Raw genomic sequence first — 20,936 nt, forward strand, 5'->3', positions numbered from 1 at the left:
CAATTTGTCCAAAATTGCATTTTTCCTAACTATACAAACCTGAGGTCCTTTTACAATAGGAAGGTACTAGCGGCAGCTGGATAGGTCGTAAGCTTTCGAACAAGGGGTTCGGTAGTTAACTGCTTGTCCGACAGGCGCGCGCGCGCGACTGGGAGGTAAACAAATCACTTTTGCTTTTGGCCCAAGCAAAAACTGCAGAGTGAGGGGTGGCATGAGGTGGGACTATGTGTAAAAGGACCTCAGGTTTGTATAGTTAGGAAAAATGCAATTTTGGACAAATTGTCATTTGTTCCGACACGGCATACAAACCTTCGGTCCTTTTACAATAGGAAGACTCACTTCTTGGTGGGAGGAATCTGAGTCTTTTGTGAACAGACTGGGGTTCGCCCAACCTTGGAATGCCTCCCTGGTCGTAAGAGCGAGGGAGGGATCCAGCCTCTGTCCGATTGATCGGGGTGTGCACCGCAGGATCAATGGTCAGACCTCTGGACCAAGTACTAAGAGAGAGGCAAGCGTATATCTCTTCGTACCAGCAAACAAGAACAAGTTCCTATTTGCAAGAGGCAACATAAAGTTATGGTTTGTCTCTTGTTGGCATCCACTTCCCCCCCCTTGTAGGAGGAAGTGGTGGATATTGCGCTCCCATCCCTAGTGAAAGGGATAGGATGGGCTCTGTCGAGTAGCTCACTGGGCATCTCGCCTATTATCCAAGCAAGGTGATGACCGTATTCCCTCTAACCCACAGGTAGAGGGGGAGAAAAAGATAGGAAGAGAAGCCAGTCACTCTCATTCACTTATCTATTCTTACAGTCACACCAGGACTCGAGCGTTCAGCCTGCTAGGGTCTGGGTTAGCTACACAACGTGTTGAGCAGCCACCACGGGTCCCAAGGAAAACGATCCAAGGACCTGTGGGCAATATCCAAAAGGTAGAAGGAGGTGCCAGTGGTCTGGTTGTACCAGACCCCTGCCTTCATACCTGCGCCACGGAGAGTTCTTGTGTAACTCGAGGGAGTGTACTTCTAGGTCATCTTGGTGCTGACGAAGAGTCTTCAACACTCAGCCTGGGATGTCGAGTTTCTTCAGAAAGCGCGGTCGCGCTTTCACAGGACAAAGCAGCATCTCCTTCGCATCGAAGGCGGTGAAGTCCATTAGGGAGGGGATTGTGAAGGACTCTAACCGATCGTCAGGAACCGAAGGGTTCTGAGTCTTCGCTACGAAGTCGGTACGAAATCGAGCGTCACGAATCCCCATCCCCTGGATGCTTGACTTCGCAGGAAAAGTCATGCAATTACCTCAGAGGAAAAGAAGGAATGGTCGTATGACCTATCCCTCTTCTCGACTTCGGTGATGTCCTGTACCCATACTGGTCTATCCGTCTGCAGCGAAGTGTCTCACATTCTCCTATCCCCAAGCAGTGAAGTTCTTCTTCTCGGGTAGTGGATAGGACACCGACACTCAATGGTGGGTGTCGATGGTATGGGTACTGTGACAAGGTATTAAAACGAAGTAATGAGTGCTTTGTAAACAACCGAACTAAGTCAACAACGCGTAGTTCGTAAACTGACTCTGGGCGCTCTGACAGCTGCCGACTGACTGCGTTTGGAAGGAGGCAGGTTGTCCAAGCATCCGAGCAAGTCACGTGACCTTCGCCTTAAAAGGGTTATGCAAGAGACTAAACAAATAATTTGTTCGTCACCGATGCAGAAGGCGAGGTGATGATTCTCTTAAGGCATGTGCCCAACAGGCGAAAGTCAATTGCCTTCTAAGAGACCGAGGTCCCTCAATGGCAAGATATCTCATAGTATAGTTGATTCTCAGCTAAGGAGAAACAACACTATGTGTCGTTGAAGACGAAGGTGTACAGAAAAAAAAGCAACCTACGTCTTCACAGCTGAACCGACGAGAAGGATTCTCAAGATTCTGAACCTGTGCTACAAAGACTGAGAACGCTAACCGCTATTCATTGCTGTCCGGTGAGGATCGTAGTTGCAAATAAAAGCGGAGCGCTTTTCAGTAATGAAGAGACAGGGGAATACTGCCTGAAGAACTGCTTCTCATGGGCTGAACATTTGGAAGTAGAGCTGTCAGGTCGGAGAGTAGCGATGTCTTCTGACACATCTGTTAATTCGGGGCGAGCAATGAATAATTGCCACACCTACGAATAAGAGATATTTTGAAGACAAACTCAGATGTCTGCAAAAATCATTCGCATTATCGCGGTGCGATGCATGCGGGAGACTAGTACAGATTCTTCTTTTTACCGTGCGTTAAACAGAAAGATTAAAGAGTCCAAGAGATATCTCTGTTGAAAATTCTCGCAATGTCGAAGGCGATGAAATAGAGCGTCACAGCAGTAGATGGTCCTTCATTATTGCGAGAATCCCCGTTAATCAGAGACCTAAGTCCATGATTGTTGGGCGAGATACGGTTCAGTAGTCAATCAAACCAGGGGAGAGAGAGACGTAACCGACCATGCATCTCCGAGACCTAGCTGATACTGAGCTGCTATCAGGCAGTTCAATACGCAAGTAGCTCTCGGTGACTCGTCATCCTGAGTTTGCCAGGTAATCCATTATTCCACGAAGGAATGCGTTCGGCTAGAACCATCGAGCATAAGAATACGCTCGAGCAATTATATTTAAACGAAACGGATTTCGGTAAATACAAAGCTGATTTGGTGTTGTCATGACAATACCAAGTATCTAAAATCGAAACTGATAACTGCTGGGAGGTTGCAGGCAACCCCGAGTTGCAGTTCAATTAAGATACAATTTTGTTCTCGGTCACAAACCTAGAGTTACTACGGTATGCGCCTACCCCCCGACAATTCAACTGTTAAAAGAATCATGTCGCGAGGGTAAATATACGTAGTATATTTGTAGGTTCTGTACCACGACCTCCATCCTAAATTCTTTCCTCTCGAGGAATGAGAATAAGGGATTGGAGATCGACCGCCTTCGTTCTCTAGTCAAGAGAGTGAAGGAGAAGTCTTTCCCAAAGGAAAGCTTCAATGGTGAACAGAATACCGAAGACGATAGTTCAAGCCAAACTGGAAGTTCTCGTCCGTTCTTCTCTATTCCAGGGTTAATCGCCTACTGTGAGATACTCTTCTTTCAGCAGCAGGCTTTCTTCCAAATGCTAGAAATTACAGGAATTCGAGCATAAGCGAGGTTCCCGATTATCGTGTAACAATTATCGGGGATTCTCGCTCACTTTGGACCGTGGTCTCGCCTAAGTGTTTGGAGATCGTAAAAAAACGAACACTCTGAGTGCGCTAGAAATTCCGTAGAATTCTAAGCACTCTGCGAAAAAAAAAAAACACCCCACCGAATTCGTCAAACGATATCGGCTGGTGGACCTCTCGATTCCCGTAGAAATCGAGAAGGGGCAGGATCCCTCCTCAACGACCGGGGCTTACGTCAGGTAGGACCCAAAGTCCCCCGGTAGCGCAGCCCCTAACGTGGATCTTACAGAGAAATCTCTGTAGGATCCCTCCCCTTTCCCTCGTAGGCCGTAAGGAGAGAGGGAATGGGGGAGGAATTGGATACTGGCTCGCCTTCCCAGCGGAACTAGCAGTTGGAGAAGAAAAGGAGCAGCCATCGCCTTACGGCGATGGCCTCTCAGAGCCTGGGAAAACGTATCGTCAGGAGAAAACGTTTTCCCGAGGAGGGTTACGAACTCATACTTGAGGTAAGGGTCTGCCGCCACTGTGAACGTCGTCTAGGTGGGCTGATCGACACCTGACAGGAGAGAGCCGATACCGTCCTCCGACTCATTCCAGTCCTCGTCGAGGTCGAAACCTCTCAGGAGGACCGAAGGGGTATTCAAAATTACGGTGTCCGAAGACACGTAGAAACGCCTCTGTGCAAGTAGAGGAGGTGAAGTAGCTTGTTCGACCGGCCAGAACTGAGAGAGCCTTCTTGTCCGGAGACGAGAGACTACCTGGTTCAACACAGTCCGGCAAGCTCCGATCGCGGCAGACCCACCGTCCGATTTGGGTTCCCTCTCGGGCCCCAAAACGACTCGAGCCGAGACGTGGCTCTGCTGTGGGAGCGGCGATCCTTCCCCGAGGTCGTTGTGCTGACGAATCAGCGCCATAACCTCGGCAAAGTTCCTCTGGATCTCGGAAAGTCACAGCATCTGCAGAGTAGGACCGTTAAGCCCTTCGAACAAGAAGCATATTCCGAGAACCTTCCTCCTAAGAAGGGGGAACAGCGACAGCCCTCTCGGTCTTCTCCATCCACTTGCGCATACGTCCTGGCGGTCCAAGAACCGTGCCTGGCACGTAGGGCGTCGTGTGGGATCATGAGGGGCGCACCCCTCACGATCACTCCTCAATACCTCGCTCCTCCCGGTGTAACCCGAAGAGGAGGTTGAAGGTAACGGGAGAGGCAGACCTGACGCTCCCTCCTCGCTCGCTGCAGAACCAGCAGGCTTGGAGGGCTGCAGGCGATCGTCAACCCGCGGTGGCGATCGAGCTGCAGGCCTGGTCGAACCGTCTCGCTGTGGAGAACGGCTGGACTGAGCACAGCGGCCCCGATCTCGAGTGTCAGACGAGCTGATGCTGGTTGCCATATCCGATCGCTCTCTGTGAGAGCGACGGTCAGGCGACCTGCAGGCTCCCTGTCACAGTGAGACGGTTGCTTGTCCTCACGGCACGTCACGTCGCTGGTTCCAGCCGTGGCTGGCACCGGCGAACGGGGGGACCTCTTCCCAGCCTCAGCCCGTGGCCGGTCGTGGACCGTCACGTCCCCGGGTAGCCAGCTGGTCGCCGCGAGAGCGAGAGCTGGTCTGGTGAGAGTCGCGTGAGCGGCTGTCACCAGTCTTCCGCCCCGTGCCGTGAACCTGACGCTGAGCGGACTCAGAGGTCTGGTTCCTGGCTGCACGGTCGCTGGTAGGCGACCGTACACTCGGTACCTCCCGCGAACGATTGAGGCCGAGACGGCACCCTGATGCAGTGGCAGAACCACTGACACCAGGCGAGGAAGTACCGGTGTTAGCGGTACCCCTCTGGTCCCCGTAGTCTTCTTCCTTGCGGAAGAAGAGACGGGCCCCGCTCCCGAAGGAGCAGGAGGACCAGCGGAAGGAACCCTCCCGTCCCACCGAGGTGAGACGGGTCCCGAGAAGCTCCCGAGGGAGACTTCTTAGGAGGGAGGAGGCAACCTTCTTCTTCCTCGGCTGTGAAGCCTTAGAAGTCGAAGGGGAAGAGGCGGCAGCCGACGACGATGAAGAAGATGAAGATGACGACGACGACACCTTCCTCCTCTTCTTCGTCAGCTTCCTCAGGACAGACGTAAGATCTGCTATCCAGGAGGGCGGAGCCGGGGCTGCTGTAGCCGAAGCCACAGGGCCCGGACGCACCTGTACAGACAGACCAAAGTCTGGGGTAGTACCACCGACGAACAGGGACGACGTCAGCAGGTATGGGCATCTCAGGAACAGCAGGCACAGCCAGCACAGCATCGGCAGGGACAGCCAGCGCAGCAACGGCAGGGACAGTCAGCACAGAATCGGCAGGTACTACGCAGGCAGCACCGGAAACACAGGAGGTGAAGCAGCAGCCAGCAACATCCTGGTACCGGCGGCAGGTCCAGGGGTCGAGCTCTAGGCAGCGGAAGTGTGGTCGCGGCAGCGCGGCAACCACGAGCGGCGGCGGCACGCCCCCCTCTCGGTACGGCGAACGGCACTTCACAGCGGCTGTAGGCAAGACTGTTACCACGTGAGGCGAGTACACCAGGTGAGGAGGGACGTCGTCACCTGGAGTCGATATCGTTGTCGTGGTCACCACTCCATGGGTGACCGCAGCAGGCCCAGACATAGAACCGCCGCCCCTGGACACTAGGGCACGCCCTGCAAATCGAAGGACGCCCATACCTCACCAAGGTCCACCCTCGTGGCAATAGCACCTGCGGAAATAACAGTAGAAGTGATTAGTGGGGGGGGGGGGAAGTCCCCGCCCCTCGCGCGGGGGGTGAGCCCCACACCGAACGAGCGGAAGACCCAGAATACAATTGTACATCGGGCACCGAGCGCCCTCCCCCCCGCGCTCGACGGATCGGGCGAGGAGGAGAACCCAGATAACCTCCCCCCCGAAGGGGAAGGGCCATCGTGGGAGCGAGCTGAGGGGGGGGGGGGGAGATTCTCGTTCCCCACCCGCACAGCACCCATGTACCCCACAATAATATAAGAGCCTGAGAGCAATCGTGCCCTCGGCACCGAATGCAAGGGCATAAGGATCAATTCCCCCCTGACTGAGCGGAACTTGAACCAAAATAAATATTGATGCAATCAATAATAAAAGGAATAACATGAAAAGAATCTTGCATTACGATTCACTTCACAATGAATAAGGGCTCGCAGCGAGCGCATTTGCGCCCTCGGTACCGAGCGCAAGGGTAAAAGGATCCATTCGCCCGATTATGAACGGAAACCTTGATCCATAATGAATTGATGCAATCAAAATATATATGAAAAATGAAAAGAATACTGCGCTTGCAATTTCACTTCATACAAAATAAAAGGGGAAGGATCAATTCCGGGAAATAGCGGAAACATTGATCCAAGTAAATAATGCAATCTCAATAAAATATGAAAATGAAAAAGAACTGCACTTGCGATTTCACTTCATTCAAATAAAAAGGGGAAAGGATCAATTTCCGGGTTAGACCGGAAACTGATCCAAAATGAGTATTGCTACAATCAAAATAAATATATGAAAATGAAAAAGAATACTGTACTTGCGATTCCACTTCCATACAGAATAAGTTTCGTGCCGAGCGCATTCGCTCGGCAACGAGCATACAGGTCAAAAAAAAAATAAATGAAAAGGCACTTACTTACGATTTTCATCTACACATTTTTTCGACCAAAATATAAGCTCGGAGCGAGCGCTCTTCCCGCCCTCGGCCACCGAGCATACACAATACGAGGATCATTTCTGGGAAAATGAATTCCCGCACTTACGCCCTTCAGTCCCGGCACTCGGGTAATCGGAGGGCGTGGAGAAACGAAGATCCTTTAATTCACAATTGAATTCAATGGAAATTAATATGAAATGATTGTACTTACAATTCAGTTTCACTAGATAAATAGAAAAAGAAAAACACAACCATGCGAAAGCAACGACGATGAAGCGGGCAGAGAGCGATGATACACGTCTACACGCCAGCAGGCCGAAAGCAAAAGTGATTTGTTTACCTCCCAGTCGCGCGCGCGCGCCTGTCGGACAAGCAGTTAACTACCGAACCCCTTGTTCGAAAGCTTACGACCTATCCAGCTGCCGCTAGTACCTTCCTATTGTAAAAGGACCGAAGGTTTGTATGCCGTGTCGGAACAAATGGAGTTTACACGAGGACCAAAACCAGATTTGAATTCAGGAAGAAAATGAATAAGACTGAGAAGAGACAACACACGTCACGTTTCAGCCCATATTAGGAAAACCTGATAAAAAAAGCGTTGATAATAACAACTTAAAAATGCGCTGAATAAACTTCGGTGCAATTGAGCATTCTGTCTGGTGGTGGCCTCAGCAACGGCCCATACAACTCTTAGCTGCGGCCCATGAAACTCAACCACGGTCAGGTTGCTGGTAGATTAGGGCTGCCAGAAGTACAATTATGCTAACTTTAACCTTAAATAGAATAAAAACTTCTGAGGCTAAAGTGTTGCACTTTGGTACGTTTGATAACTGGAGGGTGGAAGATCAACATTCCAGTTTGCAGCCCTCTAGTCTCAGTAGTTTATAAGATCTAAGGGCAGACAGACAGACAAAGCAGGCACAATAGTTTTCTTTTACAGAAAACTAAAAAGGATGAATGAAGTCTTTCACTAACTACAAACTAACAATCTAGGAATCTTGTATCATGATGTACATCCATTTTTGTTTAAAAAAATCTCTATAATAAAATGCACAGTATATCATGATTACTATACACAAATCAACATAACATAAAAATTCCTTCAACATTTATATCAACTTAAAAATAAAAACACTAATTTCTAAAATATCATGAAAACTTAGTTATCTTAGTTATTAACCTTTCTTGACAGTAGCTTTATCTTGTTCTTTTGGGGGATCTGTATCTGTAACATCATTACCGAGCTCTGATTTCTTAGGAGGCTGTGTCAATGGGATGCGAGCAGGATGAGGAACCCCAACTAATTCATCCAGCTGCTGAATCACATATGGTGACAATTCAGGTGGAAGTTCGTCAGGTAAGTCTGGAAATAGATAGCCAAATAAATCTGGATTTATGCTAAGATTACATCTTTACCTGTTATTTGTTCTGTAAGTGCCACATAAACACAGTTACATAGGTACCTAAATGGTTTATTATGCTGCAATGTTTTACAACTTAAACACAAAAAATCAAGAACTCACCTCCTGCAGATACTTCTGGGGGAGGGGGAATATTCCTGTCTGTAAGGTGAACTATCTCTCCAGAATTTGACACTTCATTTACAATAAAGTCGGAATATCTGCAAAATATAAATTTTTATTTCAAAGACAACCCAATGTATTTCTAATAAGGACAAGGGAGGATACAAACTTTTAACTATTCAGATTCTCATTATAAATTAATAAGAACTCAAGCTCATAATTTAGTAATAAAAAAAAATTCATCCATATCTTTACAAAAGTCTTTTCTACAGATCTAGATGTCAAATCTTAGTTCCTATAGTATAGCCAGACATTTGACTGGCCCCTTTACAGACCACTTAATTTTAATGAGGTTTTGTAACAAATTTTTTTAAGTGATGAGCCTGAATAGGCAATTTAAAAAGTCACTTGCACTTATCACTATAATAAGGTTTATCAAATGACACACATAACTATATATCACAAGGAATCATGCATAAATGTACTTATATCAGCTTATGTCTTGCTTTCTTTACAGGAAAATTAGTTATGACATCCAGAGGTATTTTACTCAAAATAATTACTGTTTAAACTTGGCCTACATTCCTGCCCACACCAATTATGATATGATGGGTGAGAGAGAGAGAGAGAGAGAGAGAGAGAGAGAACAGAATAATTAAGTAAACTGTATATTTTTTCCAACTGTTTCACTACCAGTTAAGTTCAGAAAAACTTAAGATATTCTGCTTTTGCAAATCTACTAGCTACACTAAATATTTCAATTTTTTTACATTTGCATATTCCCTTTATAACAGAGGCAAACATCAACAAATCCTTATTTTTTAAAGTTTAAATCTCTGTGGGTAATGCTTAAGCATCACGAATACATCCTACCTCTGCTTTATGATTCCAAAGAAGCCTGGGTGCTTTCCAAGATATTCGGTGATGCCAATTTCTGATTCTGCTGAATTAGCACTAGGTTTCACAGACTTCTTTTCTGATCCAATTTCTTCCTCATGCAAAACTTTACCATCCTCTTGTGTAATTTTTTCATCACCTTTCATGTTGACATTACTATCTTCCTTACCATCCTCTTGCATGTGCACACTGTCCATCTGCAATAAAAAGTATTGGCATGAAAGACAATCATACTTTCAGCTTCAATAAAAAAGTATTGGTCATGAAAGACAATCATCTTTTTCAGCTTCTAATGATAAAAAAATCACAAGGTTACCTGGAATATAAATTACTAGATGTGGAAATGCATGACAAATATTGCAATTAAAATTACTGTAATGCATTTTTAATGATACCCAGTACAATTTCAACCAAGCACTGTGCATTGTTAAACATTACAATTAGATAAGAAATTAATTCTTTATATAGTAAAGGACATAAATGGACTTCCCTCTCACATTTCTTTGAAAACCTTAAATTAGGTTAACAACCTCTTCAAAATTATAGTGAAACTGATTTTATCACTTTCCTGAGGTGCATGTGGCACTGGACCTAAATAATCTCCAAAACTTCTGCAAATAAAACTTGCCTCCTCCCCTTTGACAAAACATAACTCTTCTAGTATTAATTCTGTTCCAATTGGTGGACAGAGCTCCAAATCGGAATCTAATCCAGACATAAAACTCAAAATTCATGCAAACTAACCTTTATGAGAAGGCACTGCTGCCAAGGACCTAACTTGTATGTCCTACAGATCCCTTCCCTCAACCAGAATGATATAGTATTCTTGGTATTTCTTCTGTTCAGAACAATGAAGAACCTGAAACAGGCATGTCTGCAGATAAGCATATGCTCAGAGCAGAGAATTGCTCCTACTGGGCAAAGGACATCCCCTTTCCCTGCCTCTGTAAAAAGATAAAGATTTATCTGACTGTCAAATTTCACTTGACTGCTTCATAGCAATCACTTTATCCCTCCACCACCACCCATGTCAGTTAGGATGCTGTATCCTGGTTATATAATTATGTATATTTTAATGTATCCATTATCCTTTATGAAAGCTGTTTTTTCTTAGATATAGGTACTACTCAAACTATTCCAGTATAACATCTTCAGTGCCTGTTAATTAAAAGTCACTTACCAATAGCTCATTACTGTACTATCAAATACTGCCCTTAGGTATAAAAGTACAGTACGTCATTCCCATTGGCTATCAGCTGCTTTCAAACCAATACTTAAATAGGCTAAAATTCAAATATGACAAATTTTTAATTAATTTGTATTTTTCATAGCTAACAAATCTGAGGTCTTACATTAGTGATTATCTTCTGCTCCAGCTGGAAACCAGTTAAAAAACAATAAAAAAAAAAATTTTAATGCAAGGAATTTGTGGCATCTGGCATCCAAACCCAACCCCCCTTTTTTGACTAAGGAACCACCATGGTGACGTTCCTAAGCAACATACCGCAACGCTAAAGACTGATCTTAACTCCTGCAGGGGCAGGAATGGTATTTCCATATAACCATTCCGCATCGTTTGTCCTCGCGAATACAAAAGCCACCAGGAATTGGGGCGTCAAATGTATTTCGCCGTGTTTAGTACGAGCACCTGGAGGTTAATTACAGCCATCCGAATAAATATTACTTAAAATTCTTGTTCAGGAGGTAAAACTGCATAAAAAACCGCAACTGCCATAGTCTAGGCCGCCGCAGAATAGTAATATGGATCTACCGCAGGAACAACTAGTAGGATATCGAGACAGTACCAGTCTGGTTTACTTGGATATATAATGATAGGCTAAGTTAGGAATCGTACCCAATGAAACATAACCCAATTCCAAACTCCTGAAGAATGGGAAAATCTTCCTTTTGCAGAAGTTATAAAGTAAACGAACATGCTCTGGGATATTGAAGAGCAGGTCTGATAAAGATAGGTTCGAACTAGCTAGCTAAGAACTCCAACACTTAGGCTAAGCCAGGATGGTATTGATACGTTTGAACTAGGATAGGTCTAGAACTCCAACCCTAAAAACCATGGTTTCCAACCCTGGGGTCATCAAAAATATTTACACAGACTAGCCTAAACTAGACCTATGGGGGAAAAAGGCGGAGGGGTTACAGAATAAGGGGTCAGGGCTACCATAGATCTAGCTAGTAAGCATTTCTTAACCTAACCTCTGATGCTATAGGGTAAACAACCACAGACGATCCATCGTCATCGCTGGCCAGGCCTTATTCACTCAATATTTAATTGGTGAAACAAGAATACAATTACAACTTTAAGCATACCATTCAAATGATTGAAGTTTCCTCAACATAATGTGATAAATGAAAGCCCCATAAGAACTAAAATAAGCATGTGAGCTCTTCATAAAATATGTTTTCAAGGCAGTTTTGAAATCCAATATGGTAGCAATCGTGTGGCTGGCCGTTCTAACCACAGACAATCCACCATCTTTCCCAGCCTTCCCAGCACTCATTTGAACAATGTCAGCATATATATGTAACGTTTATTGATCTTACTCAAGATTGCAGTTGTAATCAGCACAATAATTGTAATTATACACATTTTGGTCTTAATTCACTCCAAATTGCACTTGAACCACGTTGCTGTTCCTGGTTCCAAAGCACTCACTCCACAAACACAGTTACGAGCAGCAGATGACTACACTGTTGATGAGGTGCAAAGCTTTATTGCCTTAATAGTTTACTTTACTCATTATTTAGTTTAACTTTACTTTTTAAATGTTTATTTAATTCATGTCTATTATCCCCTTTTTGCAACAAATTAACCTAAAAAAATTTGATATTTCTGAAGTACGAGCAGATGACGGCAAAAAGACTCATCATTGCCAATCTAGGGTAGGTGGAGCTTTTTACTGCTGTGTACGTATCCATTTCTGGATAATGGAGTTTTTGTTTCTTGGTACAAGGGTAAGTGTCGTTATTCTTTACGATTAGTGATTCATGATAGCCTTATAAATTACGGCACTGGACATAATACACTATAGCAAAATCTCGTTCTGATACGAGTGTTCATTACAGAAATATTGCCAAAAAACATGCTTGCACTGTCCCTGAAACGACAAAGTCGAAAAATGATATTGTTATGTTACAATAAAGTTTCATACATACTTACCTGGCAGATATATACATAGCTAAGACTCCGTCGTCCCCGACAGAAATTCAAATTTCGCGCCACTCGCTACAGGTAGGTCAGGTGATCTACCGGCCTGCCCTGGGTGGCAGGACTAGGAACCATTCCCGTTTTCTATCATATTTTCTCTCTTCCACCTGTCTCCTGCGGGGAGGCTGGGTGGGCCTTTAATTGTATATATCTGCCAGGTAAGTATGTATGAAACTTTATTGTAACATAACAATATCATTTTCATACAATCAACTTACCTGTCAGATATATACATAGCTGATTGGCACCCTTTGGTGGAGGGTAAGAGACAGCTACTTATGGAATAGACAGGTAAACAACATATGTTGTAGGTATAAATAAAACCTTGGTTCCTACCTGATAGGTGGTAGACTTCGTGGGTGTTTGCCCAGTAGTCTGCATCACCTCAAGAAACTTTAGCGAGATATATGATCTATGGCCAAGAGTTCTTGTGGGTCTGCCGAAGGGGTCTTATCCGCTTACTCGGCAGAGCCTGAAAGGACTTTGTCAATGGGTGCTGATCCACTTATATGACAATACACCTTATGAAGGAGCACACAACCAATCCCGACCACCTGATCCTAAACCACGTTAGAAATAAAGATTGTTCCGAGTTATCCCGAACTCTCACAACAACCATAACTCAAAAAGCACAATACGCACTACATATAATTTTTCAAAAAAAAAAAAAAAAAATTGATATTTGTTTATAATACAATAAAGTTTCATACATACTTACCTGGCAGATATATACTTTGCTAAGACTCCGTCGTCCCCGACAGAAATTCAAATTTCGCGCCACTCGCTACCGGTAGGTCAGGTGATCTACCTGCCTGCCCTGGGCGGCAGGACTAGGAACCATTCCCGTTTTCTATCATATTTTCTCTCTTCCACCTGTCTCCTGCGGGGAGGCTGGGTGGGCCATTAATCGTATATATCTGCCAGGTAAGTATGTATGAAACTTTATTGTATTATAACAATATCATTTTCATACAATGAACTTACCTGTCAGATATATACTTAGCTGATTGGCACCCTTTGGTGGAGGGTCAGAGACAGCTAATATGGAATAGACAGGTAAACAACATATGTTGTAGGTATAAAAGAAAAACCTTGGTTCCTACCTGATAGGTGGTAGACTTCGTGGCTGTAGCCCGGTAGTCTGCATCACCTCAAGACTTTAGCGAGATATTAGATCTATGGCTAGAGTTCTTGTGGTCTGTCGATGGGTATATGAACCGCTTACTCGGCAGAGCCTGAAAGGACTTTGTCAATGGGTACTGGACCACTTCTATGACAACACACCTTGTGAAGGAGCATAACCAATCCCGACCACCTGATCCTAACCACCATGTTAGTATATAGAATTGTTCTGAGTTATCCCCGAACTCATTACAAACAACCCATAACTCGAAACGAAAACGCATTCATACAAAAATTCTCAAAAAATGATATTGTTATGTTACAATAAAGTTTCATACATACTTACCTGGCAGATATATACTAGACTAAGACTCCGTCGTCCCGACAGAAATTCAAATTTCGCAGCCGCTCGCTTACAGGTAGGGTCATGTGATCTACCGGCCTGCCCCTGGGCGGCAGGACTAGGAACCATCCCCGTTTTCCCTATCATATTTTCTCTCTTCCACCTGTCTCCTGCGGGGAGGCTGGGTGGGCATTTAATTGTATATATCTGCCAGGTAAGTATGTATGAAACTTTATTGTAACATAACAATATCATTTTCATACAATCAACTTACCTGTCAGATATATACATAGCTGATTGGCACCTTTCGGTGGAGGGTAAGAGACAGCTACTATATGGAATAGACAGGTAAACAACATATGTTGTAGGTATAAATAAAACCTTGGTTCCTACCTGATAGGTGGTAGAACTTCGTGGTGTTGCCCAGTAGTCTTGCATCACAAGAAACTTTAGCGAGATATATGATCTATGGCCAAAGAGTTCTTGTGGGTCTGCCGATGGGGGTCTTATCCGCTTACTCGGCAGAGCCTGAATGGACTTTGTCAATGGGTGCTGATCCACGTTATATGACAATACACCTTATGAAGGAGCACACAACCAATCCCGACCACCTGATCCTAACCATATTTTAGAACTAAGGATTGTTCCGAGTTATCCCCGAACTCGTCACAACAACCGTAACTCAAAACCACTACGCACACATACATAATTTCTAAAAAAAATTATACTCATCTAATTAAAGAATATGACAAGGATTCTTTCCTTACGTAGGGGCAACAACATAGACGGCCGCCCGTGCTAAACCAAGTCCTCCATTGTTCGAAGAGACTCCAGACCATATCCAAAAAGAAGAAAGTATATACTTTTAAGGATTGGTGTCGGCTCCCGTACCCAGAATCGTATCCGCCGATACGAACGGACCTAGAGAAAAACACTTCTCATATGTCACACCACGAACGTCTTTCAAGTAATGAGATGCAAATACTGAGTTGCATCTCCAAAATGTCGTATCTATGATGTTTTTTAAGCGACATATTCTTATGAAACGAGAGAGACGTCGCTACTGCTCTCACTTCATGAGCTTTAACTTTCAACAGTCGTAACTGTTCGTCAGAACAGACCTTATGCGTGTCTGTAATGACGTTCCTCACAAAGAATGCCAGCGCATTCTTGGACATCAGTCTTGTGGGGTCTTTTACCGCGCACCAAAGACCTTGTCTAGAGCCTCCCATCTGATGCTTTCTCTGAATGTAAAACTTTAGAGCTCTTACAGGGCATAGAGATCTTTCTGCTTCTCTTCCTACGAGACTCGATATGCCTTTGACTTCAAATGACTTAGGCCAGGGATTCGAGGGATTCTCATTCTTAGCTAAAAATGATATTGTAATGATACAATTAAGTTTGTTCATACTTACCTGGCAGATATATATATAGCTGTATTTTTCCGAATCCGACAGAAATTTAAACACTTAACGACACGCAGTGGGAGTCAGGTGGTTAGTACCCATTCCCGCCGCTGGGAGGCGGGTATCAGGAATCATTCCCATTTTCTATTCATAATTTTTATTCCACTGTCTCCTGAGGGGAGTGGGTGGGTACTTGATTATATATATCTGCCCAGGTAAGTATGAAACAAACTTAATTGTATCATACAATATCATTTTGTTCATGAAACTTTCCTATATATAGCTGAATCCCACCTTTTGGTGGTGGGAAGATAGACAGAATATAAGATTTTAGGAAACATATTATAGCAGATAATTGATATCTTGATTCCTTACCTGTTAGCATAGCTGACTTCGTGGTTACTGCCGCGTAAGTCTGCTTGTGCTACTAGAGTTGCCTAGCGAGGTAGAGACCTATATAGCTGGTGCACTCCAGATGATCTGTCAACAGGGGCGAGACCACGACGTGACTAGACCATATTGACCATACCATGAGGGCTAAGAAGTAAAATAAATATATATATAAAAATATATATCACCACCTGACCCACCTATCCAAAGTTAAGGTGGTGTTAACTAAGGCTTAAGAGTTTAAGAAGTCACCGTTGTCGGCGACTCAACTACTAAATTAAGAGCTCTTCCTAACCATTTTCTACAGGAATAGGATGAGTGGTACTTCTTGCCCCCAAGATTGTGTCTGCAGACACGTATGGCCCTAGCGAGCAGCAGATCTCATATGCCATCTTCACATCTCGCAGGGAGTGTGAATTGAACAACAGAGTTGCTTCGCTAAAACATGGTACTCAGGATGTTGCTGAGTGCCATGCTCTGTTGAAATGCTTCCGAGGCCGCGCCCTCACCTCGTGAGCATTCAAATCAAAAGATTTCAAATCTTTGTGCAAACACAAAGAAGGAGCTTTTTGAAAGAACTCCTTAACAATAAAGCCAGGGTGTTCTTCGATATGGGCAAGTCTGGTCTTTTCGGAACACTGCAGATTGTCCGTACGACTTCGACTTTCTTGAGTTTTATGTAGATAAAACTTGAGAGACCTGACAGGGCACAGACTCTCTCTGGCTCCTGCCCACTAACTTGTGCCATCCTTGCTTCCAAGCTCCTGGCCCAAGGACCAAACGGGTTTCCATTCTTAGGCCATAACGAAAAGCTTAGAGAGCACACCGCCTTGTGTTCTCTAAAGCCAAAACTTGTGACGATGGCTTAAAATCTCACTAACCCTCCTTGTCGTATCTATGGTGGTTAGAAAAATGCCTTCCTGATCACATGCAAGAAGTTAACAGGTAGGAGATGTTTTCGAATGCTTTGACACAAGAACTTCAGACTAGTTCTAAGTTCCATATTGAAAGCTTCGATCTGGACATGCACAGTCAGTTCGTCTGTACTAACGTCAGGTGACCAACCAGTTGACCAGTCAGACGAATCAAGGACAGCAAGGCTGTACCCTGAAGACCATAATGCACTATTCTTCGCTGAAGGATGAGAGTCTGGACTGCCTGGGCGATTCAAGCTAAGCAACCTTGGGTTGGGGGGTGTATCAACGCAACCCAACGTCGTTAGCGAATCAACTCCTGAGCCACTCCTGACTCGAGCTTCTGGTGCCAGGAGAAAGGAGCGAGGAGCAAAAAGGCGATTCAGGTCCCGAAGGACGAATGCCTGACAGTCCAACCTGGTCTCATGTTAAACGATCATCGGGGGTGTAATAAACGCAACCGACTTCGTCAACAAGAAACTCAGGGCTACTATATGTCTCCTGATCTCGCACGAGTGTCTGACTCCGAGAAAACAGGTGAGACAAAAAGTAGATGGTGAGCGAGTTTCGAGATTTCACAGAACTCAAAGATCGTGAATGGGCTTTGTTGTTTTTTGACAGAAGCAAATCTCTGAGCCCAAAGGCCTCAACAACATATTTGCGTATTCTTTAATAGTTGTGACTGCCAGCTTATCCCATTCTTCAAACGGAAAGGGAAGACTGCAATCTTATGCTGTCAAAATCTCGATAGTCTGAACGTAGTCAGACTCAGAGCGGAGAGGTTATAGGTACCTTTCGTGTTAAAGGAGACCGACTCTCTCGGAAAAGGTCCTTGGAAGGACGTGACCTCTGTGAATCTAGGATCTTGAAGGCCAACATGGGGCGATTAGCGTCATTGTCGCTCCCTGTGATGATATAAATCATCTTATTACATTTCCTAAGCGATTGAAAAAGGGGAAAAGAGACGAAACATCCATCCCCGTTCAATATTCATAGGATGGCGTTTAATGTTACACCGCTCCCGGATCGAGAATAAGGGAGCAGAGAAGAAGAAGCCTCTTCGTCCTCAACCTAGCGAAGAGATGAATGAAAGGACGTCCCTAAAGTCTCCACAACTCTCACATACTTCTAAAGAAAGATTCCACTCGGAAGTCAGTAGTTGCTGCCTTCGATCGAGACGATTCGTACGGACTTTTGCAATCCTGTAACGAACCTCTAGAGGATCGTTCCATTCTAAACGCCTGTTTGTTATAATAGGCTCTTTCTCGTAAACCCGAACCGGGACCGAGAGAAGATACTTCCTAAGATATGAGAGAGCTGTGGAAGATCAGAGTTGATATGGACCATGGTTCCAAAAACTCGTTTCGAGGACTGGAGGGACGACTGAATTGCTTCCACTTCTTTCAGATTATGATCCAGGACATCTGAAACCCTCTCCAGATGTCCGCACCTTCTTTCTATCACCTCAAGAGATACTTAAACGCACCGAGAGAATGTTCAGAATCATTCCTAGATCTTTAAGTTATAAAATTTCAGTTTCCCGGTAGGTACAAAAAAAACTGTAGAGGTCTGAATTGCAGTCTATTCAGGGAAACAACTTCTTTAGGAAGGAAATGGTCCCCAGCAAAGCTCATCCACCCTTCCCTCACACCAGTATGTTTACTTCCCTAATAAGGCTGCGCTTTGCCTAAGCAAGAGAGCATATAATAGTGCAATGTTGTGGTAGACTCGTAGTCCTATACCGTGCGGTAACGAGCACCGAAAGGAGTAAGATATCTCTGTAGGACATATTAAGGCCAAACGAATGCAATGTTTATTCATTCATGTAAGAAATCCCCTCAATCTTACGGCTAAAAGTCCGTGATTGTAGGGCAGAGATACAGTTAGTCAGTCAATCCCGCAGGAGAGAGAGAGACGTAACTGCAGCACAGAGATACGGTTAGTCAGTCAATCCCGCAGGAGAGAGAGACGTAACCTACCCGCGCATGACAGCGAACGAGCTGGTACTGGCTCGTTTTTGGACTGGAGGAGAGGACAGTGACAGCAGCAGCTTACGATCGTCCGTCATCGTCGTCTCTTAAACTTTATGCCTGGGTTGCCAGCTACCCTATTCTATGAAGAAAAAGGTCCCTTATTTTTAGCATAGACTCTCAAGCTGGTATATTTAAGCGAACAGAAAACGCTAAAATATATAGATGCGTTTGTGTCGTCAGAACACTACCACCTACAAACGGTAAAAGATAAAGGAAATCGGAACTCCTGGAAGGCTGCAGGGAGTAACGATTAAATGTCCTTAAAATGGACCATAGACCTCTCGGTTGCCATCCGAAGAGGTAACTACAGCAAGCGTATATGACTTGAACCAACCAGAAATAAAATAACGCAAGGCAAAATATGAATTATATCACAATAAAGTTTGTTCATACTTACATGGTAGAACATATATATAGCTGAATTCGGAATACAGCTACATACATTCTGACAGGCAAGTTTCATGAACAAAACTTAGGAGAATCGAAGCAGTCAGCTCAACTTCTTATGTATTGGGGACATTAGGGTTTCATTGACGTAGTCTACAAGTCTATTTCTTGTACGAGTCTGCGAATGACGAATGAGAGCTCTTCCGAATCTTGTCAATAAGAGCTTGTTTGCTTACGCAATATCAAGTTAATGAGATGTTTGTCAATGAGAACTAACCCATTTACGGGACAAAGAGATATTTTTGTCAATGAGGGGATACCCACTTACTTGACAAAACGATAGTAGATTAATCAATGTGGGGGAAAGTCACTGAATTTGACAAAACGTAATCCAGGAAGTCGAGCATTTTATTTTTCCGATTCCCGTCTCAAACGAGGAAGGGGCAAGAATCCTGTTAAGAGAACTGGGCTTACGTCAGGTAGAACGACCGATGTTTCAATTCGGCAGCGTAGTCCCGACTAGAACTAACAAAACTATCATCTGAAAAGCCCTTTCAGATGGGCTAAAAAGCTGGCAAAATTATCCTGGGAAGAGGAAGAAACTCTCCAACCAGCTTCCTCTCCCGTATCACAACTAATGCCTGCTAAAGCTTAAAATTTATTGGCAGTATGGCAAAGGAAGTCCTGTCTTGCGCTTTCCTGAAGAGCGTACTTTTGATGAGTGCCTTTGCAAGAAGCCTACTGAACGTTGCCGAGAGTCCTGACTGCAGGACATCGAGCCTTTATAACCCGTAACTGCCTATCGCAAAGTCTTGACTGCGGTAGTGGCAACTTAAATTTATTGGCAGAAAGGCAAAGCTTGCGGTAGAGCAAACGAGAACTTCCCTTGAGCTTTCCTTAACTCCATCCACCTATGCGAAAAGCATATTAATTGACAGAGACCTCTTGAATTCAAACAAACCCGATGTCTTGCTGGGTTTCGAAGAAGAAGTTGTCTGTTCACTTTAAGCTTCCTCCGAAGCACTGCCTACTTCACATTCTTCGCAGGTGAGGTAGAAGGTATCATCGAAGGTAGAGGTAAAAATTCTTTAAGCCCAAATCTGAAACAAGAGCTTGAAGAGTTCAACAGAAACGTTCAGCCAGGCGACACACCTGGCGTGCGCTGGTGCACGCTCGGCGTCCACTGGGCGCACGGGGCTGGCTGCTCGCGTCCACTGGCGCGCACGCTCGGCGTCCACTGGTGCGCTGCAGCTCGCGTCCATGGCGCGCGAGCTCGGCGTCCACTGGCGCGCGCTTGGCGTGCACCGCGCGCCCCGTGGCTTGGGCGTGCCGCTCTCAAAAGCTTACTGCTACTATGACTTCTTTTACGTATTTCTCGGTGGAAAGACGGACACGAGTTCAGGCGACGTTCGCCTTCTTACTTCTCACTGAAACGCATAACGAGAGAGAGAGAGAGAGAGGACGTGAAGCGTCCTCCTCTATAAAGCTTCTATTTAGATGCGCGAGTCCATCCGAAAGCTCCAACCCCTGCGCGGGGAGGACGCTTCGGAGGACGAGAAGCAATCCTTCAGGATTCGTGCACGTGCACTGCACTTAGGCAGTCTGGGGATTTTCATCAGAAACTGCCGAAGGCACGCCAGATCGGTGGGGGTTCCTCGTAACCCTCCTTCGGCTTTCGACATGCTTTCTCCCTGGTTCTGGGAGTCAAGCAGAGGTCCCGGCCTAGAGGCGAAACGAGGCCGATCTGATGCACCTCCACTACACAAGGGGTATCACTGCACTTCTGCACTTCACTTTTACTCTCTAAAGCAAGCACTTTCGATTCTAAGTTACGAA

At 45.0% G+C, this 20,936-nt stretch overlaps 1 protein-coding gene across 1 annotated transcript in view; it reads right to left on the minus strand.

Annotated features, from left to right (window-relative positions):
- LOC135206151 (pseudouridylate synthase 7 homolog) overlaps nt 1–10,246 on the minus strand; it is a 44,746-nt gene extending 34,500 nt beyond the window's left edge. Inside the window, exons 1-4 of the mRNA XM_064237421.1 lie at nt 10,024–10,246; nt 9,256–9,476; nt 8,383–8,480; nt 8,040–8,222 (exon numbers count right to left, since the gene is read on the minus strand). Of these exons, the coding sequence (XP_064093491.1) occupies nt 8,040–8,222; nt 8,383–8,480; nt 9,256–9,476; nt 10,024–10,167 (646 nt within the window). The 5' untranslated portion in view covers nt 10,168–10,246. The remainder of the gene's footprint in view (nt 1–8,039; nt 8,223–8,382; nt 8,481–9,255; nt 9,477–10,023) is intronic.
- Nucleotides 10,247–20,936: the final 10,690 nt, after the last annotated feature.

The sequence above is a fragment of the Macrobrachium nipponense genome, chromosome 29, assembly GCF_015104395.2.
Source record: "Macrobrachium nipponense isolate FS-2020 chromosome 29, ASM1510439v2, whole genome shotgun sequence".
Lineage (NCBI taxonomy): Eukaryota > Metazoa > Arthropoda > Malacostraca > Decapoda > Palaemonidae > Macrobrachium > Macrobrachium nipponense.